Genomic DNA, 27,696 nt, shown 5'->3' with positions numbered 1-27,696 from the left:
TACCGTTGATGAGGCAGGCATTCTAACCTTTCTTCTACCGTTTATGAGGCAGACATTCTAACCTTTCTTCTACCCCTTATGAGGCAGACATTCTAACCTTTCTTCTACTGTTTATGAGGCAGACATTCTAACCTTTTTTCTACCGTTTATGAGGCAGACATTCTAACCTTTCTTCTACCGCTTATGAGGCAGACATTCTAACCTTTCTTCTACCGCTTATGAGGCAGACATTTTAACCTTTCTTCTACCCCTTATGAGACAGACATTCTAACCTTTCTTCTACCGTTTATGAGGCAGACATTCCAACCTTCCTTCTACCCCTTATGAGGCAGACATTCTAACCTTTCATTCTTCCGTTTATGAGGCAGACATTCTAACCTTTCTTCTACTGTTTATGAGGCAGACATTCTAACCTTTCTTCTGCCGTTTATGAGGCAGACATTCTAACCTTTCTTCTACTGTTTATGACGCAGACATTCTAACCTTTCTTCTACCGCTTATGAGGCAGACATTTTAACCTTTCTTCTACAGCTTATGAAGCAGGCATTTTAACATTTCTTCTACCGCTTATGAGGCAGGCATTTTAACCTTTCTTTTACCGTTGATGAGACAGACATTCTAACCTTTCTTCTACCACTTATGAGGCAGACTAGCCTTTCTTCCACCCCTTTCATATGTGGCTGACACTCTAACCTTTTTTCCACCGCTTATGAGGAGGGATATCTTAACTCTTCATAATTTTAAGAAGTGCAGTGAGCAAAGCCAACATTTCATACAATATGAGAAAAAAAAATACAAGGATGAATCCAGAGCCCAGAAATGTTCACTACATGTGATTACAATAATTAAATAATAAAAATGAATTTAAGTTAACTTATTTTTTACATATCGTTAATACAGACTATTTTATTCCTTTTTTAGAAACATGGGTTTGATATATGAAACAATTTAAAGAGTATGAGAATTCAGTAGTAAAATTCCAAAAATTCAATATCTTCACTTCTGGCAAAAAAATGACACAAACCATTCTGAAAATTGGTCAAATTTTATTTTTGTGCTTGCCCTGAACAACTGAATATTTAGATTTCATTAAAAGCATCTCATGACGTATTACTGACAAAGAAATAATAAGACAGTTTGTCCTCTTGCAGGTTACAAATGTCCAATTCACTGAATTTGGTCGAAGATTTGACTTCAAACTGATAAGAGCCAGGGAGTGAGTAAGTGCTTGGGGTTTAACGTCGTACTCAACAATTTTTCAGTCATATGACGACGAAGGAATCATTAGGGTGCATGTACGCGTAATGTGCCTCCTTGTTGCAGGACGGATTTCCACCGCTCTTTTATTTAGTGCTGCTTCACTGAGACGACTTACCGAAGGCAAGTAAGCCGCCCCGCCCGAGCCATTATACTGATACGGGTCAACCAGTCGTTGCACTATCCCCTTCATGCTGAACGCCAAGCGAGGAAGTTACAACTTCCTCTTTTAAAGTCTTAGGTGTGACTCGATCAAGGATTGATCCTGGATCTACCGGCCCCGAAGCGGACGCTCTACCAACTGTGCTATCCGGGCCGGTGATAAGAGCCAGGGCACTGACTGGATAATACTATCACACATACATTATAAATTGGTATTAATGTATATTTTCTTCTCTTAAACCTGACCCCTAATAAATTTGTATTTGGTCTGGACAGAAGCATGCCCTGTATTACAACCCACCCCCTGGAGGTTCCCGTGTTGACAAAATGCCAAGACTTCACATAATGCTGAGAAGCGATACAGCAAAGTGCAAACTTCGTGTGTTGGTATGTCATAGTACTACTTGAATGTTTGTAAATATAATTTTTGAGCTGAAGTTTGACAAATTTACTACACATATTACCATGGCGACGGAGCCTTAGCCTAAAGCTAGTTTGAATTTTGACAGATGATACAGCAAAGTGCAAACTGTGTGTGTTGGTATGTCACAGTACTACATGAATGTTTGTAAATATAATTTTTGAGCTGAAGTTTGACAAATTTACTACACATATTACCATGGCGACAGAGCCTTAGCCTAATGCTAGTTTGAATTTTGACACGTGATACTGCAAAGTGCAAACTGTGTGTGCTGGTATGTCATAGTACTGCACACAAGTTTGCAAACATAACGGTTGAGCTGATGTTTGACAAACTTACTACATGCATTAAATGGTCAGGAAAATCACTGTGCCTGTGAAAATCTCTTAACTCATCATGAAAGTGTGATGAAAAGCAGGGTGCAGGCAAATGTAATTTATTTATTTATTTGATTGGTGTTTTACGCCATACTCAACAATATTTCACTTGTACGATGGCGGCCAGCATTATGGTGGGAGGACACCTGACAGAGCCTGGTGAACCAACAACCATCCGCAGGTTGATGCCAGACTTTCCCATGTACGGCCGGCGAGGAAGCCAGCATGAGCTGAACTTGAACTCACAGCGACAGCATTGGTGAGAGGCTCCTGGGTCATTACGCTAAGGGCAAATGTAATAAATGATAGATGATAACTTCTTCCTCTGATATAACAAAGTATGTGACAAATCTCTCTGAAGGTTTGCTGACCATCATGAATGTTAACCCATGCAAATCAAAAATGCTCAGTCAACATTAGAAATGCTGTTGAGATATTCAAAGTGACATCTGTCGTAAAAAGCGTTCAAAAATTAAGCAATTATACGAAGAACTGAAACCCTTGATCTCCCCATGACCAGCACTGTCATCTAGGCATTTATTTAGCTTCTCATACAAAAAAGTAGTCGTATGGATACTAACAGTATGATGTATACAGCACTCTCATGATGTGACCAACTCATTCGCCCCTTGAAGGCCCACAATGCATAGATGACACCACTTCACAATCTGTTGCTAAATCAGCTGTTTTTTGAGATGTCTTTAATCTTTCTTTGATTTTGACGGATTTGCTTTTGATTGCTCGTTTAAATCCTCGTCACCATAGGATACGCCATACTCATTCACTCTCTTCTTGTCTACAGGGTACAACCTGAAATGATAACATATAAACATTTTAATACAGGATGAGCAGAGACACATTTCTAGTAATGCACACGAAATTCAGGATTCATAGTGCCTTTGGGATCTGCATTTCTAGAAGAATGTGTATGTTGTCATAATCCCCAGGATGCTCTGGGATAAAGATGGCTGAGGCACATTTTGCACTTACATGTGTACCTAGTCATAACCACCAGGATGCACTGGGATGAAGATGGCTGAGGCACACTTTTTAGTTACATGTGTACCTAGTCATAACCACCAGGATGCACTGGGATGAAGATGGCTGAGGCACATTTTGCACTTACATGTGTACCTAGTCATTACCCCCAGGATGCTCTGGGATGAAGATGGCTGAGGCACACTTTGCACTTACATGTGTACCTAGTCATAACCACCAGGATGCACTGGGATGAAGATGGCTGAGGCACACTTTTTAGTTACATGTGTACCTAGTCATAACCACCAGGATGCACTGGGATGAAGATGGCTGAGGCACACTTTTTAGTTACATGTGTACCTAGTCATTACCCCCAGGATGCTCTGGGATGAAGATGGCTGAGGCACATTTTGCACTTACATGTGTACCTAGTCATTACCCCCAGGATGCTCTGGGATGAAGATGGCTGAGGCACATTTTGCACTTACATGTGTACCTAGTCATTACCCCCAGGATGCTCTGGGATGAAGATGGCTGAGGCACATTTTGCACTTACATGTGTACCTAGTCATAATCACCAGGATTCTCTGGGATGAAGATGGCTGAGGCACACTTTTTAGTTACATGTGTACCTAGTCATAACCACCAGGATTCTCTGGGATGAAGATGGCTGAGGCACATTTTGCACTTACATGTGTACCTAGTCATAATCACCAGGATTCTCTGGGACAAAGATGGTTGGCACACTTTTCAGTTACATGTGTACCTAGTCATAACCACCAGGATTCTCTGGGACAAAGATGGTTGGCACACTTTTCAGTTACATGTGTACCTAGTCATTACCCCCAAGATGCTCTGGGATGAAGATGGCTGAGGCACACTTTTCAGTTACATGTGTACCTAGTCAAAACCACCAAAACTTTACAGAATTTTAAAAAAATATTATTCTGTGATACCTGTGCCATATTTCCTTTCTTTCTATATGTATACAGTGGCAGACTTTATGTCCACTTTAAAGGAGAAGAATATTTGTAGTAAAATCAAACACAGATGATGACTTCTAAATCTTAAAAACTGATCCAGACTGCCCAAACTCACTGACCATGTTTTTTGATAATCAGCAAACAAACTGTTTATTTACTATTAAACTATGACCATGTGTGTTCACAGCAGCTACATACGTCCACATATCAATGACCAACTGATATTACTAGAATACAAAGGTACAATCTTACCAGCGCTGGTATAAGTACACAAGGAAAACAATGTCGTCACGGAAACAAGCCAGGCGATGGGCCGTCGGCATGGTGATGATAAAGGCAAAGATGTCATCAATAAATGTATTAAAGGCCTGAAAAGATAATCACATATTACTTACAATGAAGGCAGTTGTTTAAACAGGGAACTGTAACTGACCTTATGGACAGGACAACACAAAAGGTCCCCAACTTCCCACCATACAAGCACATGTACTTAGACAAATCTGGTCACATGTCATCAATTCTACCCCTTGAACACACTGTATTACATGAGAATTTCTTTGCAACACAAGTCTGACAGAAATCAACTTTGCGTGTAATTGGCGGGTCAGGTTGAGTAGGGATTACATAAGGGATTGTTGTGTCTATACTGACAAGCGAAATGTTGGATCCGACAAACGATAATGGGTCAGGCATTTTTCCTGAACACTGGATTTTCTGCCCTGCTACTGCACCCTATCCTCGGCCATGGGAAGATTCAGTATTGTTACTCAGGGATTATTGGTGTCTTGCTGCACTACCACACACCTATTCAATTTTCGAACTTACACTATATTATGGGGCCTCCATGGCTCATTTGGTTAGCACAGCGTAATGACCCAGGAGCCTCTCACCAATGTGGTCGCTCTGTGTTCAAGTCCAGCTCATGCTACCTTCCTCTCCGGCCGTACGTGGGAAGGTCTGCCAGCAACCTGCTGATGGTCATGGGTATCCCCCGGGCTCTGCCCGGTTTCCTCTCACCATATGTGAAATATTCTTGAGTACGGCGTAAAACACCAATCAAATAAATGAATAAATAAATAAATAAATACACTATATTTTAATAGGTTGTTTCATTTTCTAGTGGTTTAATTCTTATGTGGGTTAATTCTTAGCAGAGTCCCATATATGCCTGTTTATAAGGGACAGTATCTGTATAATTCCAGGTTTTTTGAAGGTTACATTGATGGGTTGGTTGTTAGGTAAAACAGGGACAAAAAGTCCTGAGGTCTGCACATTTTCTGACAAATGTCACATAGTACCTTTAAGAATGCTCTATGATATTTTCCTTAGGAAATGTAAGTTTTAGGTGTGGAGGAAACCATGGGGCACTGGCAAGAGGGTGATGAAACTTTGGCAAGCTGTCTTCTGTAAAGTTGCACAGTCTACATGTAGGATCTGTCAGTGCTGCCCACGCCTTATTGCTACCAAGTCCTGATACAGGGATTCTAAGTCCTACATTGCCAGTCCTACATGGCCAGTCCTACATGGCCAGTCCTACATTGCCAGTCTTACAAGGCCAGTCCTACATGGCCAGTCCTACATTGCAGGCTGGCACTGAACCACCTTATACAGCCTTACATAGAGCTGTACACAGACATCAGTTACTTACCTTATACATGAATGCTCTCCAGGGCAGGTGTGCCACAGATTTTAACTGAAATCAAAATATACATTAAAGTTAAGTTTATTTACCTTTTATATTTATCCAGATATACCAGTGTCTGAATTTCTCTGAACACTATAGAAAATTAGCCCTCTCTTAAACACAGTCAGCTTTGATGGTGAGAGATCCCAGGTAAACTCTGGCACTTTGGTATGTGCACTATAACTTTCCTAGCCAATGAAATTAGTCCAGTGCCAAGGCACAAGCATCGTATTGCGCTTTATACTATTTTAGACCTCCGTCAACTTACATCAGTCCACAATGTTATTATAAAACAGCGAACTGCACAATCCATGTCTATGAGCCATCATAAAGTGTCAGTCTTCTGTAATTTTTGTCTTTGGCATTTCACATAAAGAATCTGAATGATGAAGTTCCCTTATGCTTCTATGCATCCAAATTAAATGTACAAATTTACAGGTCACATTTAAGTTAAAAGCGTATTGCCACTTTTGCCCCGCTTATTTTCCATACCTTATAATTTACAAACAGCTGTGGCAGCATGAACAAAAATCCAAATGCATAAACACCTGAAAAGTAAACAAAGACCAGAACATAAAATAACTCTGTATTCATATCTTTTTTCTGTTATACTGATAATTATACTTATAAATGTCAGAGCCAAAAAAATCAGGTCAATAGAATATTACTGCTTATGCAAAAAATTACACTTGCTCCTCCATAGTTGTTATTTACTGTTTGTTTACAATTATTCACTGATAATTTGCCATCACAATTGTGCTTAGTTCAGGAAATGGAATGGCACCTTTTTGATACTTTAAAACGCATACAAAGTTCATTTTTATTTTATTGCTCCATCACCACTCCAATTTTCTAGTCCATGGCCCACTTTAACAGTTTCAACGCAATCCATCACCGTTTTCAAGAATATTTTCGGGGCAAAACTAAACTACCAGGAAATGATGGCTGCAGTGCACATTTTATTTTATGCAAAAATATATGAGATGTCTGAATGCATGTGAAAAAGTCCAAGTTATTGTCCAGACAAATGACCTTATTCTTCGTTGTGTGACATGTAACATGAAGGTGGATGTCTGGTACATGTATGACAATGACACAAGCATTCATATCATAAACACGACCAGGTAATATTGTCACCGCCATGTTTCCTGTCATCTTCTAAACTTGATATGTTTCACTTTTTATGTCTTCGGGCAAAAGTGAGATATTTCTGTAGCTAATATCTTTGATCAGTATGCAGGACTCACCGTTAACTAGACTGTTTATACACCATGAATACCAGCTACAAGAAAACAAAAACTACACATCAGCTTAGATTACATTATCAGAGCTAAAGATGAGAAATTGATACATTAAAATGAGTGGACTGTTGTACTCATACTTTAGTCTTTAACCTTGCAAGCTAAATAACTCACAGGTGTAATGCGACCGCTGTTCAGTGAATGGCATAAAGAATAGATATAACATTTTCTGATGTCACATGAAGTATGAAAGACTAAAAAACCACATGATGAACTAAACTATTCAAACGTTTACTTTCAATGCTAGGATTTCAAGTGATTAAAGTTTTGTACATTCATTTCAGCTCCTTACATATACTTACTTCATTCACTGCTAACAACCAAAAGGCCTAAAATACTGGAATAGCTAAGACAGTAAACCAACCTTTTGTACTGAAGGTATAATAGGGAATAGACTGCTCCTGCTAGGCACAGTGGATACAGCACATAGGACAGGTATTTCATGGCCTGTGAAGAGACGAAGAGCATTGACAGGTCAGACAAGTGAGTACTCGAGGCATAACAGAGAATAGACTGCTCCAGCTAGGCACAGTGGATACAGCACATTGGACAGGTATTTCATGGCCTGTGAAAAGATGAAGAGCACTGACAGGTCAGACAAGCGTGTACTGGAGGTATAACAGAGAACAGACTGCTCCAGATTAGGCACAGCGAATGCAGCACACAGTTCAGGTGCTTTATGGCCTGTGAAGAGATGAATAGCACTGACAGTGTGCATGTGAAGAAGCAATGCTGGTCAGTATTATGAATGGGGGAAACAGTAGTGTTCAGGGTAAACCACTGACCTTTGGCAAGTTATGACACAGTTTCTCACATACAGATATGACATACAGATATGTACACCCTACAAGCGGAGGAGAAGTCGTCTTCAACAACAGTTTTATTCTGCAAACGATCCCACAAGCATTATCCCCAGGGCCAAGAGGAACCTACACCTTATGTGTCCAAGGATGGGTTTGAACCCACACCTTATTTGTTCAATGGGTTTGAACCTACACCTTATGTGTCCAAGGAAGGGTTTGAACCTACACCTTATGTGTTCAAGGATGGGTTTGAACCCACACCTTATGTGTCCAAGGAACTAAAGGCAAGCACTTTAACTACTTTGCTACCACCCACTCCTGCGGCCCTTTAGTTCACGTATTGAGTGAAAAGATGGTATAATTATGTATTTAAATTTTAGTTGATCACCAACCTGAGAATCAAACTGGTTTGTCTCCTTCTCTTTATCTGAAGTCCCACCAAACTGGAAACGAAAACAAACTGTATTAGCACATTCTCCAGGTAATCATAAGGTATGGTTTAATACCCTGTAGCTATTTTTAAAACCAAAATGTTTATTAGTTATCTGAACACAGACTTGATTCAAATTGATTAATGGATTAATGACCTCAATAAATATCTTTAAATGCATGTTATAGTCATTTTTACTGCACATCCAATACAAAATGTATGTACATGTACCTGTTAGAACTTTATAACATAGACAGGAATGAAAACATATTTGTCTGCTCAACACTCACGAAGCAGTACTTTTTTAACATATTGTAATGAACATTTTCACACAACACTTACTTCTATTGAAGGCTTTGATCCGGTCCAGTGTACCTTCACCTTAAATGCTTTCTTTACTTTCCACATCTAAATGTTTTTAAAGAGATTGGATGTAAACATTTCTCTGAATATTAATGCAAAACACAAAGCTGAACCAGACAATATTGACATATACATGTAGAAATATGAACTGTGATCAAACAATACATGTATGTTTCTCTAAAACGTTGATGGACACTCAACCCAATAAATGATGGATATTTGGGGAAATGGAACAAATGTAATTCTAAGTATGAACATGCCTATCTTTTCAATATACCACATAATAGGGAAAAAACTTCACAGAGAGTTATTCAGTAACCATCAACCACATCATTATCATTAAAAAGAGTCACTGCAAATTTTTCATTCTGTCCAAATGTGAGACGGCTGCTACATGTATACCAATAATATGTGAACAAAATATTTACAGACCCCAAGCTATATCCTATATCTGTGGAAGCCAATAATCTTGGTATTAGCAACACATTCAACACATTACATGTAAGCCAATAACCTTGGTATTAGCAACACATTCAACACATTACATGTAAGTGTAAAATAAAGTAATCAAAGACAACCATGAGCAGATACATACATTGTAGTACATTCATAGCTCTGAAAATTACGCAGCAGGTACTCTCAACATTTACAAGAGGCAAGTTAACCACTGTGTTAATTGACTATCACTGGGAATTAGAGCCACCAGCAAGCTAATTCAGAGGATGTATTTATTTATTTCATTGATGTTTAAAGCTATACTTAAGAATTTTTCACTTATAAAATGACAGTCAGTTTTATGGGTGGAGGAAACTGTATTGCTCAGCTAAAACCATCAACCTTTGGCGAGTTACTGACCAACATTCTCACCTACGACGCATCATATTGGTGGAAGACAAGTGGTCTTCAACAAATGCTGACTGCTTATTGTCACTAAGGCCTCACAAATAGTGGGAGCTGGGGAATATGTGTTCAAAATATCTGCTAAAGGACTGAATCCATACCTTGTACATTAAAAGGCAAGCACATTTTACCACTCTGCTCCGACCTGCTCCTAGAGAATTTATATCCCACTATAAATACATACAAAGCTTATGTATGGATCAAGCTGGTTTTACGATTCTGGTTGTGGTTTATATGACACACAAAACACTGCTCTCACCTCAATCAGTGTGCCTATACCAGCTGGTATTAACACTAACAAACTCGTCTCTTCATCCATCAGGTAGACAAAGATGATCAGTGTGCTCACACAACGCCATATAACTGTAAAACACACGATACCCACAAATACATTGTACACTTTTGCCTATTGAACAAAGATCACTCTTTAGCAAGTTTCTGCCTCATGAACAAAGACCACTCTTTAGCAAAGTTTCCGGCTCATGAACAAAGACCACTCTTTAGCAATACTTCTGCCTCATGAACAAAAACCACTCTTTAGCAAAGTTTCTGCCACATGAACAAAGAGCACTCTTTAGCAATGTTTCTGCCTCATGAGAGAAGAACACTTTTCAGCAATATTTCTGCCTCATGAACCTGGAGCACTCTTTAGCAATGTTTCTGCCTCATGAGAGAAGAACACTTTTTAGCAATATTTCTGCCTCATGAACCAAGAGCACTCTTTAGCAATGCTTCTGCCTCATGAACAAAGACCACTCTTTAGCAATGCTTCTGCCTCATGAACAAAGAACACTCTTTAGCAATGCTTTTGCCCCATAAACAAAAAACGCTTTTTGGCAATGCCTCTGCCTCATGAACAATGAATGCTCTTTACCAACGCTTCTGCCTCATAAACAAAGATCACTTTTTAACAATGTTTCTGCCTCATGAACAAAGAATGCTCTTTGCCAATGTTTCTGCCTCATGAACAACAAATACTCTTTAGCAATGCTTCTGCCTCAGATATGTGTAAAAAGTTACATACTCCATCATCAGAATGATTCAAGATATGGTGATGCTTTACGAAAGACCTTGGGCAATTCTTTTGGCTGTTAATTTTCTGTCAAAAAGCGATCATATTACAACTGACACCGCTTCATACCTGCTCGGGTAGACAGTCCAACCATGGTCTCTCGATTCTTCCAATAACTAATGTCATTTTTGAAGGCCAAAAAGTCAAAAAGCAACTGAAAGAAAAATTGCAATCCATATATCCACTTGACTTCCCCTACATTATTTTCTGCAAAACTAGCCTGATACAATGTACTTGTGCGTATCGCTTTATGAAATTTCTGAGTTTTCCATTTGAGACAAAGGTGATTTTTACAAAAGCTGAATTGCACTATAATTTTTTTTATTATGCATACCCAAAGTATGAAGAGTTAGTCACCTGCTTCCCTGTTGCCTAATTTTTAATCGTTTGTAAAACGCAAACTGCATGTGCCATTTGTCAGGCACTATTTGATCTGAGTGAAGCTACATACTGTCTTTGCGTACGTTTATTACAATATGCTTAATAAGGCCAGAATGGCGGATATTTTACAGATTGATCCCATACCCGTGTCTTATAATAGTCTTAGTGTATCTTTTCTCAACAATATATGTATACATGATCCCCCATGTAGTTCAAAATGTATTTATTATATATAAATTATATGTATATGTATTTATTATAGAAAAATAATATGTATATGTATTTATTATATAGTAATTATATGTATATGTATTTATATATAAATTTTATGTATATGTATTTATTATATATAAATTTTATGTATTTATTATATAGGGGAGCCTCCGTGGCTCAGTTGGTTAGCGCGCTGGCACAGCGTAATGACCCAGGAGTCTCTCACCAATGCGGTCGCTGTGAGTTCAAGGGTTTCAGCTCTCCATACAACTGCTTAACTTTTGAATGCTTTTTATGACAGATGTCACTTTGAATATCTCAACAGCATTTCTAATGTTAACTGAGCATTTTTGATTTCCATGGGATAACGTTCATGAAGGTCAGCAAACCTTCAGAGAGATTTGTCACATACTTTGTTATATCAGAGGAAGAAGTTATCATCTATCATTTATTACATTTGCCCGTAGCGTAATGACCCAGGAGCCTCTCACCAATGCGGTCGCTGTGAGTTCAAGTTCAGCTCATGCTGGCTTCCTCGCCGGCCGTACATGGGAAGGTCTGGCATCAACCTGCGGATGGTCGTGGGTTTCCCCCGGGCTGTGCCCGGTTTCCACCCACCATAATGCTGGCTGCCATCGTATAAGTGAAATATTCTTGAGTACAGCGTAAAACACAAATCAAATAAATAAATATTTATTATATAATTGATATATGTACATGTCTGAATGCTTTGCTTTTTCACATCATACTTAATAATATCTGGCACCAACAAGTACCATTATTAAATTCTTTTGTTACAGTCTGAACCAGGTTTGATCCATGATCTCCTGTTATATCAAATGCATGTTGTATGTTTCTACTGACATATATCCTTTGATTATCTGCTAGCTTTGCTGGTTTCATTAGATATTATATTACACAATAGACTTACATGAACAGCAGCCACAATGAATGTCAGAATTAGGAAATAAAAGTTTGTATCTGCAAATATCCCTTTGATTTCATCTGTATCCTTCTCTGAAAACCCTGCACAGAAAAAATACAAATTTTGTGTTAACTGGCTGCTCTTGTTATATATTTGTGAAACAAGGCCTAACACTTTTAGCAAACAACATGTGTAAACACATCTACAATCTACCGCCACAATTATAAAATTTTCTCCACCATCGTGTCTGTTTAACTAGAGGTACTCTACAAGAAGGCGTGTTAAATTTGAAAACAGGGTTTAACTTTTTGTTATTTATAAAAAGGTGAAATGTCAGGATTCCTACACTGATAAAAAAGTGATTTCTCACTGGCTAGAGTTAGATATCACTTTTGTTATTACACACCCCGATGCCATGACGTCAAAAAGAAACATTTTGTTCTATGACGTTTTAATCCGAGAATGACATCATAATACAAGTTCAGTCAACTTTTAACATTTCTTACGTCACGCAACCAGACATGAAAAGACGTACAAGATGTCATGTGTGATGTCATGCTACATACACAAGTCTGTGAAGATGAACAGCTAAAAACATTGCTTAACCTTGTTCAAATACACAAAATCATGAAAGTGTCAAAATAGAAATAATACACAGACTGCTGCACAGTGTAGGTTGAATATCATAAATATCTTCTTGTGAAAGGTGGAAATGATGGAAATGATAACCCCCGAATCACCATATTTATGATATTCACCATTCAGTGTGCAATATCCTATAATAGGGCGCAAATTGTTGGCAAATCCCTTGGCTCTCATATGACTTTTCCATGTTTGTACAAGGTCAGATCAATCCAAACTGCTCAGCCACATATCCTGACTGAGAACCAATTAAGGTCAATCAGGTACATGTATAACACATGCAGAATCTGAGTTAGAGAATTCCCTTACAATAAAACAGTCCTCTATCTCAGAAACTGTAAACACAGTATAACACATGCAGAATCTGAGTTAGAGAATTCCCTTACAATAAAACAGTCCTCTATCTCAGAAACTGTAAACAGTATAACACATGCAGAATCTGAGTTAGAGAATTCCCTTACAATAAAACAGTCCTCTATCTCAGAAACTGTAAACAGTATAACACATGCAGAATCTGAGTTAGAGAATTCCCTTACAATAAAACAGTCCTCTATTTCAGAAACTGTAAACACAGTATAACACATGCAGAATCTGAGTTAGAGAATTCCCTTACATTAAAACAGTCCTCTATCTCAGAAACTGTAAACACAACAACGATACAATGGAGATACATGTAGTTCATGGAAATGCAACCACGTTCGCACTACTGTACTTTTTCTTTCCACTTGTTAACAGACCTTACCAAAGGGGGTTCTGAAATACATGCACTTTCACACTGACCCAGTGATTGAAGAATTTTGATGGACTCCTCCATATTCCTCCATAATCGCAGTTTCCCGAATGATATAGGGGTGTAACTGATCTCCAAAGGCAACTTCTGGGAAGTTTTATTCACCGGCTGAAAATGGAAACACATCAGTACATCTAAGTAATGTAATCCAAATATCTCATTAAAATTATAATTTGACAGTTGTGTAAGTCAGCAGGCATTTATTTACTTACTTTTACATTTTCGTAAATTTGTAATTATATATTCGACCAGCTTTTAACAATACTGGTCTCTGAGCTTTTCATATTGGACTATAGTTGATATTTTACATGTCAAAGCAAAACAGCACTAAAATATACATGTGCAAATACCAAGCATGCCAAGTACTTGTACATGGTCTAATTTTTCAATTATTTTCCCTCCAGTATTTGATAAACCGATTTTGGCCTATTCATACATCCTTACTTTTCTGCTGCTTCGCAACTCAGGTACTTACTGCATGTCTCCTGGTACTGATATCATATATACTGGTAGCTACATCTACACCATCATTCCTTAGCAACCTGCCAACTTTGATGCGAACACAAAAACTAACCCGTGATAGCGGCCAAGGCGCGCTTAAACCATGTTACCTCCATCTTGTCACTAGGCTGCATATCTGCCAATCCAAGATAGCTCATTTTGATTTATTTACTTGATTGGTGTTTTACGCCATACTCAAAATATTTCACTTATGCGACCGCAGCCAGCATTATGGTGGGAGGAAACCGGGCAGAGCCCAGGGCAAACCCACAACATTCTGCAGGTTGGCAGCAGACCTTCCCACGTACGGCCGGAGGGGAAGCCAGCATGAGCTGGACTTGAACTCACAGTGACCGCTATTACTCTGTGCTAGCGCGCTAACCAAGTGAGCCAAGGAGGCCTCAGCTCATTTTGAATGCTAACCCTACCACAAGATTTATCAACACAGATATCAGCTTTGAGTCAACAATAACTCACTAATTCCAGTCTACAAAATACACAGGGCTAAACACATGTTCCATCAAAAGCACAGATGTCACATGACACTATTTTCAAATGGCATATTGTTGTCATTACATAGGATTCAAATTTTTTTTTTTTTTTGACGTTCTTTATTCGGTGATGATCTTAGGGGTTAGCAGGCTACTAAAGAATGAAGGTGAGGTCTCCTAAATTCTAGCACGCATATTTACGCAGCTCTGTACTTTCGCAGGAGACATGTAGGATTAGATGTGTGTAGTCCTGCAAGTCTGTACTTTCGCAGGAGACAGGTTAAATTTGTCCATATCTTCAGCTGTTTTTTTTGCAAAGATAATGATGCGATATACCTAAGTTTGCATATGTACATGTATATGCTGAGGGTAAACCATAATTCAGCGGTTATAGAATATTGTTTAATTTACAGATAAATACTGGGTTGGATATCTTCCATCTGATATAGAATGTTGCCTTAATGATACATGTAGCGGACGGTTATAGATATCTTCTGTCTGATATAGAATGTTGCCTTAATGATACATGTAGCGGACGGTTATGGATGTCTTCCATCTGATATAGAATGTTGCCTTAATGATACATGTAGCGGACGGTTATAGATATCTTCTGTCTGATATAGAATATTGCCTTAATGATACATGATAGCTAAAGATGGTTAGGGATATCTTCCATCAGATATGGTTATGGGCGCCTGTGGAATTTGCCATAACTTGTAGCTGATGTCTGATATAGTTAAGTTTTGTTCAATGTTTTGCGAAATGTTTGTGCATATGTTTCATTTTCTTTTTTTCTTTCTGTAATAAAAGCTTTGGAAACTAGGCTCAGGATTATCACAAGTTAAACCTATAAAATACCTTAAGCAAAATGTTTGCCCACTTGCAGATACTTGTATGTGAAGTGACATACTCATTATGGCTTTCTGTGGAGGTGGAAATGTGAGAAGCAAGGTGGATATGTGAGAAGCAACAAGTTCATTATGGCTTTCTGTGGAGGTGGAAATGTGAGAAGCAACAAGTTCATTATGGCTTTCTGTATGAGTATGCATGCAGGTGGAAATGTGAGAAGCAACAAGTTCATTATGGTTTTCTGTAGGAGTGTGCATGCAGGTGGAAATGTGAGAAGCAACAAGTTCATTATGGTTTTCTGTAGGAGTGTGAATGCAGGTGGAAATGTGAGAAGCAACAAGTTCATTATGGTTTTCTGTATGAGTATGCATGCAGGTGGAAATGTGAGAAGTAATAAGTACTTTATGGCTTTTTGTAGGAGTGTGCATGCAGGTGGAAATGTGAGAAGCAACAAGTTCATTATGGTTTTCTGTAAGGGTATGCATGCAGGTGGAAATGTGAGAAGCAACAAGTTCATTATGGTTTTCTGTATGAGTATGCATGCAGGTGGAAATGTGAGAAGCAACAAGTTCATTATGGTTTTCTGTAGGAGTGTGCATGTAGGTGGAAATGTGAGAAGCAACAAGTTCATTATGGTTTTCTGTAAGGGTATGCATGCAGGTGGAAATGTGAGAAGCAACAAGTTCATTATGGTTTTCTGTAGGAGTGTGCATGCAGGTGGAAATGTGAGAAGCAACAAGTTCATTATGGTTTTCTGTAGGAGTGTGAATGCAGGTGGAAATGTGAGAAGCAACAAGTTCATTATGGTTTTCTGTATGAGTATGCATGCAGGTGGAAATGTGAGAAGTAATAAGTACTTTATGGCTTTTTGTAGGAGTGTGCATGCAGGTGGAAATGTGAGAAGCAACAAGTTCATTATGGTTTTCTGTAAGGGTATGCATGCAGGTGGGAATGTGAGAAGCAACAAGTTCATTATGGTTTTCTGTATGAGTATGCATGCAGGTGGAAATGTGAGAAGCAACAAGTTCATTATGGTTTTCTGTAGGAGTGTGCATGTAGGTGGAAATGTGAGAAGCAACAAGTTCATTATGGTTTTCTGTAAGGGTATGCATGCAGGTGGAAATGTGAGAAGTAATAAGTACTTTATGGCTTTTTGTAGGAGTGTGCATGCAGGTGGAAATGTGAGAAGCAACAAGTTCATTATGGTTTTCTGTAGGAGTGTGAATGCAGGTGGAAATGTGAGAAGCAACAAGTTCATTATGGTTTTCTGTAGGAGTGTGAATGCAGGTGGAAATGTGAGAAGCAACAAGTTCATTATGGTTTTCTGTAGGGGGTATGCATGCAGGTGAAAATGTGTGTAGCAAGGAGTTTGTTATGGCTTTCTGTAGGAGTATGCATGCAGGTGAAAATGTAGCAAGGAGTTCGTTATGGCTTTCTGTAGGAGTATGCATGCAGGTGAAAATGTAGCAAAAAGTTCGTTACGGTTTCTGTAGGAGTATGCATGCAGGAGAAAATGTAGCATGGAGTTCATTACGCCTTTCTGTAGGAGTATGCATGCAGGTGAAAATGTAGCATGGAGTTTGTTACGGCTTTCTGTAGGAGTATGCATGCAGGTGAAAATGTAGCATGGAGTTCGTTACGGCTTTCTGTAGGGGTATGCATGCAGGTGAGAATGTGTGTAGCAAGGAGTTTGTTACGGCTTTCTGTACGAGTATGCATGCAGGTGAGAATGTGTGTAGCAAGGAGTTTGTTATGACTATCTGTCTGAGTCCAAATGTAAGTAGGCTTTCCATAGTTCCCAAATAGTAAATTAATGGAAAACTCTATCTTAAAATAAAAGACAGCACCTGACTAATTTTTATATCCACTGAAAGATCATCACTGAAAATGTATTCGGTGAGATGAATGCGGTTTGGGCTGATAAGGTATGCTATCGCTGAATATATGTTAGTCACAACACCTTGTGAAAGGGCCCTTTGGCTACATGTACATTGGCCATTTGTGCAGTATTATCATTTTCTTCCACATGTTATTCAGTGAAATGTCATGAAAATAATAAAGTATGATACTTTTTAGAAAGCTTGAGTATCCTGCTTTCGATTGAAATATGTTTTAGCCGGGTGCTGTCTTGTCCTTTAACAAAACAAAAATACTTTCAAATATAACCACTTACAGTTAAATCTCGTACCCTATTACTCAGCACATCAATGTAGAGTACAGGCAAGTAGCTGCCATCTCGAGACATACTGAAACAAGATACATGATCATGACAATGTGTTCCTAAATATTCTCTTTTTATATCAGTGATCTGCCTTTCAACTTCATTTAACTTATGTTTCTGATTGTTGCTTAAACCTCGCCGGACTCTTTCATTTTCATTTATATGCTGGCAGTCAGCTTTATGTATAAAGGAAACAGCAGTGCGTGCAGTAAAGTTACTGACCAAGTTTTACTGAACTTTAGACAATGCAATCGTTGATTTAAGCTTCCAACAAGCACATCATGTGTGATAGAAATTAATGGTATACATATTCTGTACAAACTTAGGGTGAAACATTGCAACAATTGCATTCTTATATTTATATATTTATTTGATTGGTGTTTTATGCCATACTCAAGAATATTTCACTTATATGACGACAGCCAGCAAAATGGTGGGAGGAAACCGGGCACACCGGTTGCTGACAGACCTTCCCACGTTCACCTGGAGTGGAAACCAGCATGGGCTGGACTTGAACTCACAGCAACCGCATTGGTGAGAGGCTCCTGGTCATTATGCTGCGCTAGCATGGTAACCACCTGAGCCACGGAGGCCCCCCTGATAGAAATTGAGAAGCAAGCACCCTTAACGATGTGTCTGCGCCCTTTCAGCATCACAGTGTACCTCATTTTGTCAAGTTATCATCTAACATGTTTAAGCACAAGATGATTTCAATATCAAGTTCTGTTTAAAAGTAGCATAACAATCCATAAATAACTTTACAATACAACCGTAACATTTATGACTTCTTACTGAAGGGTGGGTTCCACCATAAACATTACCTCAATGATAATATACATCTATATATCGATTCCGGTAAATCTGCCTTATGAGAATCACCTCACATTTGTGGCTTCAAGTCAAGGTTTTAATACAAATAAAATACATTTTGGTGATTTCCTGTTCATAACTTCAATAATCTTGAGCAAGGTATATTCTATTAAAATAAAAATATTAATTTCAATGTGGTTTTTTCTGCAGGGATACAAGTGGATTTCATTAGTTTTGGTAACTTTACAGTTTTTAGTTTTGGGTCAGGAAGAGAATGCGATTCCCGAACTAGCTATCACACTTCCACTAGAACAGTACTTGATACTCTCCTCTTGTACAGAACAATAGTCATCCATCTACTACCACTGGTGAAACGACACACAAATTTGACACAGATCACCAATTAACATAATCCAGAAAGACCAATGGAAATGACTGTACCATCGTAAGACGAAACACATTGTTACTGTGACAGTACAGGACAGCCGCAGCTCTAAACGAAGCAAGAAAGTGAATATGTGGCCAGTTTTAAGGAATTCTTTGATGGAGATTGGGTTTGGAGATTATTTATGGTTAACTTGTGAGCAATCAATGGTGCCAGTTTTCGGGGACGTGCGAGGGACAGAAGTCGACACTGTGTGTAAAGTTGTGGGAATAATGATTAAGACACACCTGCACTTTAACCAATAAAAATCTGTACCTGTTTCCGAAAGTACTTTTTTCACTAATATCAGAAAACCGGGTATCATTCGGCAGAGCATTGAATCAAGACATTTGAATGGTCTGCCAAGGAGAAAGTACGAACATGTACTTTATAAAACATCCTTGATAATGGCAAGACCATGTCAGAGAGAATCTGATTCAAATGCCCGCAGCACACGCTGTCAGCCGATGCTAGCAGTCTGATTTGAAGGCACATGCACACAGGTATATGATGTTTTAGAGCTGTCAGTTGTTAGTAGCAGACGTCAGCTTGTAACACACCTGAGGAGTGGGTAAATCTCTCCTGGTATGGCAGTCTGATCTATTGACACTTCTTCATCCAGTACAGAGATTGCAAGCTTCTGTCTCCAGTGAGTCACCGGCCTCATCTTCACAGGTTCTGTTACATTTACCTAAAAGCATTCAAATACAGACAGGATGAGAACAATATGAAAACCAACAAAAAAAAAAATACAGAAGTACTCATTTATAGACTCTCACATACAAATTTTGCGGTTAACAACCAGATTTGTCTTACTTTCTGATACTTACATTGAGCAAGAACACAAGATACTGACATAAAGTTAATCCAAATTTCATACTGAAAACTGATAATTAGAAAATTATGATCAACGAGTCATGCATTCACAAACTGTCTCAGTCACTGACACATTGATGATTTATCATCAGTGAAGGCACCTGAGGTTTTAGGGCTAAGCTAAAGCATGTGTATCACTGACACACTGGTATTGATCCTCACTGAGGAGGTCAAGTTTCGGAACTGAGGGTGTGTACAGACTTAACCCAGATTGATCCTCACTGAGGAGGTCAAGTTTTGGGACTGAGGGTGTGTATAGACTTACCCCACATTGATCCTCACTGAGGAGGTTAAGTTTGGGGACTGAGGGTGTGTATAGACTTACCCCAGATTGATCCTCACTGAGGAGGTCAAGTTTTGGGACTGAGGGTGTGTATAGACTTATCCCATATTGATCCTCACTGAGGAGGTCAAGTTTTGGGGCTGAGGGTATACAGACTTACTGCAGATTGATCCTCACTGAGAAGGTCAAGTTTGGGGACTGAGGGTGTATAGACTTACCCCAGATTGATCCTCACTGAGGAGGTTAAGTTTCATGAGGGTGTATAGACTTACCCCAGATTGATCCTCACTGAGAAGGTCAAGTTTTGGGACTGAGCGTATATACAGACTTACCCCAGATTGATCCTCACTGAGAAGGTTAGGTTTTGGGACTGAGGGTGTGTATAGACTTACCCCACATTGATCCTCACTGAGAAGGTTAAGTTTTGGGACTGAGGGTGTGTATAGGCTTACCCCAGATTGATCCTCACTGAGGAGGTCAAGTTCTGGGACTGAGGGCGTGTATAGACTTACCCCACATTGATCCTCACTGAGGAGGTCAAGTTTTGGGACTGAGGGTGTGTATAGACTTATCCCAGATTGATCCTTACTGAGGAGGTCAAGTTTGGGGACTGAGGGTGTATAGACTTACCCCAGATTGATCCTCACTGAGGAGGTCAAGTTTGGGGACTGAGGGTGTATAGACTTACCCCAGATTGATCCTCACTGAGGAGGTCAAGTTTGGGGACTGAGGGTGTATAGACTTACTGCAGATTGATCCTCACTGAGGAGGTCAAGTTTGGGGACTGAGGGTGTGTATAGACTTACCCCAGATTGATCCTCACTGAGGAGGTCAAGTTTGGGGACTGAGGGTGTATAGACTTACCCCAGATTGATCCTCACTGAGGAGGTCAGGTTTGGGGACTGAGGGTGTGTATAGATTACCCCAGATTGATCCTCACTGAGGAGGTCAAGTTTTGGGACTGAGGGTGTATAGACTTACCCCAGATTGATCCTCACTGAGGAGGTCAAGTTTTGGGACTGAGGGTGTGTATAGACTTACCCCAGATTGATCCTCACTGAGGAGGTCAAGTTTTGGGACTGAGGGTTTGTATAGACTTACCCCAGAATGATCCTCACTGAGAAGGTCAAGTTTTGGGACGGAGGGTGTGTATAGACTTACTGCAGATTGATCCTCAGTAAGAAGGTTGAAGGTTTGAGACCGTGGATATGTATATGTTGTCAGAGCTGATGACTGATAAGATCGATGAACAGAGCTAAGTGGATTTTCTCCGCGAGGAAACACAAACACATGGGCAAATAAGGTTCCATTCTGGCGAGTCTTCACAGGAATACTAACATTGAATGTTCTGTAAACAAGAGGCAGAAAATTTTTTGACAAATATGACAGATAAAAATGTTCTGTACATAATACTGTCAAAAATTTATGATATGGTACATAAGAAATAAAATTACTCTGGAATTTACATACAATACAGTTTAAAACCAAAATCTATCCCTAGCCAGCAAAAGACAAGGAAGGCCTTAAAAAGGACTTTGTTCCCTCAAAATTATACTGCAAACTTTACAGAGTAAAACGTTCAAAATGGAAAGCATTTGCTTGATGTGATGGAGTATACATATTCTGTACAAACTTAGGGTGAAACATTGCAACACATGCATTCTTATATTTATATATTTATTTGATTGGTGTTTTACGCCGTACTCAAGAATATTTCACTTATACAACGGTGGCCAGCATTATGGTGGGAGGAAACTGGGCAGAGCCCGGGGGAAAACCCACGACCATCCGTAGGTTGCTGGAGACCTTCCCATGTACGGCCAGAGAGGAAAACAGCATGAGCTGGACTTGAACTCGCAGCGTCCGCACTGGTGAGACTTCTGGGTCATTATGCTGCGTTAACATGCTAACCAACTATGCATTCTCATAACTCACATGTACAATTACCTGGTCTCTGGTACAGCAATGGAAAAGTTGTCATATTGCCAGACGAGATTCAATTTACCCTCTCTAATGTTCTTAGTCTGAGATGTGTAAACATGCATCTACAAAATCAATAAAACCAGTCTGAAGGTAACATATTAAAACTGCACAATGTCTGATGAAACATTTCTGATATTTCTTATTGTCACTGCAGAGTCAACAAAAGCCACAAGCAAGAAGCAGATTCAACCTGAATGCATCCTTGTAGCTGTTTTACATTCACAACAACATGTGAACTGTGAAATCACCTGTCATTGTCAGATCACCTATTTCTTTACAGGGATGCCAAGTTACAAAGCAATCATCTCTCTCAGGCTTTTCAAAGAAAGTTGTCATTCAAAAGCAATGTTTTCAACATGATTGGATTTTAACAGTACCTTGAAACACAGATACACAAACCAATATCCATGCATCATGGCTTTCAATTGCTCTTGTTGGCAAACTTTCAAACTGAAAACTAACAACTGGAAATAATTCACTGATCCCCTCATCTCACTTAAGCAGAGAAATGTTTCATCCTTGCAAACATTGCTTAGACATGACCCTCGTTAAATGGATGCAAACACTGTACTCATCTATTCATGATAAATGTGTACAAACATTGCTTAAGCAATTCCCTTTTGAAAAGGATGCAATCATTGCTTTCAACTAACCATGATAAATGGATGCAAACATTGCTTAGATATTCCCATTCTAACTTAATGCACACATTGCTCGGATATTTCAGTGATAAATGGATGCAAACATTTCTTGGACCTTTCCAAGACAAAAGGATGCAAACTGACTATGGTTACACTTTTTTGTGGATGCAAGCTATGCTTAAACTTTAGGTTTTTCAACGGTAAATGTTAACAAAAGTTGCTCAGACATTTCCATGATCAATGAGTGCAAACAAATTCCAGACAGAATGATGAGATACTAGTATGTGGTAAATGGCTCAATTCTATGGTTCTTTCATGGTATAACATTTTCCAGTATTATACTTTTGAAATGAACAGATATACATGTATATGTCTTAGTTATTCACCTTCAATGCTGGTTTGCTTGCAATGAATGGCTGCAGACAAGGCTTTGGACTTGTGCACTGGGATGGGTGGAACAAGGTGTACATAGTCCAAATAGAATGTGTTAAATAGGCAGCGAACAACCCCGATATAATCAGAGTAAATGATGGCTTCATGGTAAACTGTCTGTAACCTATCCTTCAGTCCAATACACAGTCATATATGTACTCTCATATCTGAAAAGGAAAAGAAAAAAACATTTAATATGACTAACGTGGCTCAGTTGGTTAGCGCACTAGCGCAGCGTAATGACCCAGGAGTCTCTCACCAATGCGGTCGCTGTGAGTTCAAGTCCAGCTCATGCTGGCTTCCTCTCCGGCTGTAAGTGGGAAGGTCTCCAGCAACCTGCGGATGGTCGTGAGTTTCCCCTGGGCTCTGTCCGGTTTCCTCCCACCATAATGCTGGCCGCCGTCATATAAGTGAAATATTCTTGAGTACGGTGTAAAACACCAATCAAATAAATATTTTTGGACACTTATTTTACTCTGTGATTAGCACTTTAAAAATTAATTGTTTATTTATTTATTTATTCTGTTATTTACTTATTTCTCCAAAATTCACTTATGTGACCGCATTCAGGTTGATTGATGGGGGAAACTGAAGAGCCCAAAGTATAGCATCACGCTTCATGAGGTACCTGAGTGATCTTCTCACTGAAAGCCGAGGCAGCGAAACCTGGAGTCGAACATGCAGCCACGTTGTTCAAGAATACTTGCAGTGAGCAATATTTTTAACTGTCTAAGACAACGAGGGCCCCTTTCTAATATTAATACAGGCATATTTTGACATCTTCAACCATTTCACAAAGTAGAAACACCATATTACATACAGATATCATATTTTGGGGGCTGTTATGCGTGCATACTGTTACACCTGGCTTTTGAAAGGGACATGGGTTTGTTTTGCTGATTAGCTCATGCCATTTGCTGGCTCATTCAGTTAAAGTGTCACACTCAACAAAGCTCTTGATCAATGTTGTGTCTTCAAATCTTGTTCAGGCGCGACTTAAAAATCTAGAATATAATTGAGGTTTTGTAACTGCTACTGTAAATCTTCAACCTTTTTAACCACTACAGCACTTTTTTTCAGTGGTATTTATGCGTATAATTATTATGAAAATGATGCTAAACATGACTTGTTTCTGTCATTAAAGGTGTAAGCTTCATGAAACTGTTTGAATTATTTCTCTACTCCGCACAGTTCTCTTACAACATTTCAAAATATTGGTTGCACTCAGGCGGTTGAAAAAGTTGAGGAATTAGGGTGATTTCTGATTTTAATTACATCATTTTTTATTTTCAGTGCATTTGTTAAGTCATTTATACCTGTTGTGCAATGCTGTAATTCACAGATAAACATTGTGCTTCCTTTGATCTAACATTTGCCCACTGTGTTTCACCTCCTCCAACAAATTATAGCCACAGTGACATACTTATCATAAGACATCCAGCCCTGTCATGATCACTGAAATTAGCTGAGAAGCACTGTAACAGCATTTGAATTGTGGGAAATAAATAATGGAGGCCAGGCAAACCAAAGAATTTATCTATTTATTTATTTGATTGGTATTTTACACCGTACCCAAGACTATTTCCCTTACACAATGGCTGCAACATTATGGTGGGAAGAATCTGGGCAGAGCACAAGGGGAAACAAACCAAAGTTAATACGGTATTCAGCTGCAAATCATGTCATGGCATGTCAGTAACGCAACAATACATTGGTTTCTTTGTCACACTTATACTATTTACGCCAAACCAATTTCATATTTGCTTGAAGGGCAGAATCATAACTATTTTTCATAGAAATTATTAAAAAATTATACAAATGTGGATTTTCAGATTTATTTTTATTCCATTTTCGATGTTTTAATTATTTTTATTATTAACATAATATAAAACTGGTGTTGCCCAATTGTCAAGAAAATTTCTGACCAGTTAAATTTTTACGTCTTCTCATTCTTCTACCATTTTTAAAAGAGGAAGTTGTAACTTCCCCGCTTGGCATTCAGCATGAAGGGGATAGTGCAACGACTGGTTGACCCGTATCAGTATAATGGCTCGGGCGGGGCGGCTTACTTGACTTTGGTAAGTCGTCTCAGTGAAGCAGCACTAAATAAAAGAGCGGTGGAAATCTGTCCTGCAACAAGGAGGCACATTACACGTATATGCACCCTAAGGATGCCTTCGTCGTCATATGACTGAAAAATTGCTGAGTACGACGTTAAACCCCAAGCACTCACTCACTAACTCTTTTACCATTTAAACAACCCAAAACCTCTTGCTCATGAAGACAAAACAGGGCAGTTCTTTTGTGTGTGTAAATAGCATACATATAAGAAGGAGAGAAGTAAATAGGAAATAAGAAAATGCAAACTTGTTGGCAGGATTTGTTGGGACGGTATAAAGTACTGTTACTCTCTGACTCAGTCTTTCTGGAATCAACAAGAATTACAATTCTCTCCTAGTTTTTTGGAAAAGTGAAGATTTGAATATATTCTTCATTTGGTGGACTAACCATGTGGAAAAAAACTAGAAAGAGACTAGTTATTCCAGGTACAATTAAATGTGTACTGGCTAAAAAAAATTGGCAGGCCAGGTGTTTCAAAAATTAGAAGAATTCAAGCACTCGTGTATACTGAGAGGGCTCAGGTGTATGTATTTGCTGTTATAAACGTGCTCAAATTCTCGTCCTGTCATATGGTATTATGTGCGACGATCATGATGTTTTCTAACTTCCGCACCGGCCGTCTGTGTTCAACAAACAAGCCTAACATATGAACATGGGTCTAAAAATATAATAAAATTATTCCCTATAAAAACAGGTGACTACATACTATATGTTATTTGGCCCATCCAGAGTAACTCCAACACAAATTTTCAGCTTAAGTCTGATTAATCATATTATGCAAGTGATATCTGCCTGAAATCTGTTGTTTTTTGTGTGCACTAAAGACAAGTTTAGCATAAAAAATGAAAAATATACCTTTTAGGTAAGTAATTCATTCTGGAAAAGTAATGTAGGGCATTCCACCTTTCCTTTTTGAAAGATCATATTTTATATCATTAAACACTTATAGAAATGTAAGTACCCGACACAAAATGTACACTTTGGATGATTAATTTGACACTGAAATTGTCCGAAATTTTCAAAAATGTGGATGAGCCATAGAGGGATGTACAAGGCTTGTTTTGTGTCATAGTGTGCATCATTTGGTTAAGAATTTGTATGCTTACGGAGTGTAACTCCCACACTGAGCAGCACAAAGTGTTGGGAGAGTTACAGAGAGAAACTGCTTCTAATGTTTTGGATCGATGGTAGAGAACATTTTTGTATCTTCACACGTGCATTAAAATTTCCCTTGCGCAAATCGATGTCAACAGAGTGGTCTCCATAATCAAATAACCTGTTCTGAGTCTCTCCCAACCAAAAACCATGACAACTGCACAAATTCACAAAATAAATACATTTTAAGATATCACACCCATTACGACTGGAAGCCATCTGTTACCATGTTGATCACTTGCGAGAACGAATGAGACTGAAGTGATTAGCGCCATCTGCGGTCGGGAATCAGCCAAATGGGTGAGTACATTTATCTAGTGTTGCTATAATGCTTGCCATAGGTATTATCTCCCTTGAACGACCATATTTTTTTCTACGCTCACACTGATTACGTGACTTGTATACATGACTATCAGAACAAGATGGCGGTTTTTGTAAATGTATTTACTTTGTGAATTTGTGTGGTTGTCATGGATTGTTTTTGGTTCAGCGAGATTTAGAACAGGTTAGTTGATTATGGGAACCACTTGTTTGATGCTGATTTATGTCCAGGAAGTCTGAAAGTGCGCGTCTGAAGATGCGGTAAATGTTCCTTACTATCGATCCGACACATTAGAAGCAGTTTCTCTCCGTAAATCTCCCAACACTTTGTGTTGCTCAGTGCGAGAGTTACATTCAGGAACTAAAATTTATAAAGATCTGCATATTCTTGTTGGTTCCATTGTCTTACAAGATAATGCCATATAAACAGAATGGGTTTAATTAGTGTATAGTCTGAACTGTATACTCTATGTGCTCTGGGTCTTATTTTAAGGAGTTGGTTGTTGTGCTGTGTGAAATAGGGACAGAGACACAGTCAAATACACATATGTACATTTTCTGACAAATGCCTCATCGGGAAAGCCTTAAACTTAAGGAATCGGCAAAAATCAACTGCTCGAAATTATGAATGTATTGAGAAACCAAATGGGCTAACGCCACGGATAGATAAGATTAGAGCTCCTGTGTAAGTAACAAACATGACGTGTATGATGATGTCACCAATGTTTACAGTATTAAAACCATGTTAGCGCCTATTTCTTGAACCTTAAAGTACACAACACTGATGAAGCGCCATACCTGCCTTAGTAACAGAAACAAACAGAGAGCTTTAACTGTGTAGAGGTTTTGAAACACGTACGTTACACCACGCAGATGTGCGACTTCAACAACAACCTTTCGGAGTCG

General features: G+C 38.8%; 1 protein-coding gene across 1 annotated transcript; it reads right to left on the bottom strand.

Moving 5' to 3' along the window:
* Positions 1–952: 952 nt before the first annotated feature.
* On the bottom strand, positions 953–27,696 carry LOC135465619 (lipid scramblase CLPTM1L-like). The gene is made up of 18 exons (XM_064742897.1): positions 27,589–27,696; positions 23,148–23,360; positions 22,085–22,182; positions 21,299–21,485; positions 19,539–19,669; positions 17,697–17,769; positions 13,673–13,790; positions 12,257–12,351; positions 10,801–10,885; positions 9,919–10,022; positions 8,739–8,804; positions 8,359–8,409; positions 7,528–7,610; positions 7,110–7,144; positions 6,355–6,410; positions 5,827–5,871; positions 4,431–4,546; positions 953–3,027 (listed from the first exon to the last, which is right to left on the bottom strand). Exons 2-18 carry the CDS (start codon positions 23,298–23,300, stop codon positions 2,919–2,921), a joined length of 1,605 nt encoding a protein of 534 aa, XP_064598967.1. The 5' UTR covers positions 23,301–23,360; positions 27,589–27,696; the 3' UTR covers positions 953–2,918.

This window comes from Liolophura sinensis, chromosome 5, assembly GCF_032854445.1.
Source record: "Liolophura sinensis isolate JHLJ2023 chromosome 5, CUHK_Ljap_v2, whole genome shotgun sequence".
NCBI lineage: Eukaryota > Metazoa > Mollusca > Polyplacophora > Chitonida > Chitonidae > Liolophura > Liolophura sinensis.
This window is presented reverse-complemented; position numbering and strand designations above follow the sequence as displayed.

Coding starts and splice junctions, on each gene's coding strand:
- LOC135465619 (XM_064742897.1), bottom strand. CDS start 23,300: ATGAAGCCATCATTTACTCTGATTATATCGGGGTTGTTCGCTGCCTAT. Junction 8,410..8,738: donor GATCAAAGCCTTCAATAGAA/GTAAGTGTTGTG, acceptor TTTCGTTTCCAG/TTTGGTGGGACTTCAGATAA. Junction 4,547..5,826: donor GGAGAGCATTCATGTATAAG/GTAAGTAACTGA, acceptor TTATCTTTTCAG/GCCTTTAATACATTTATTGA.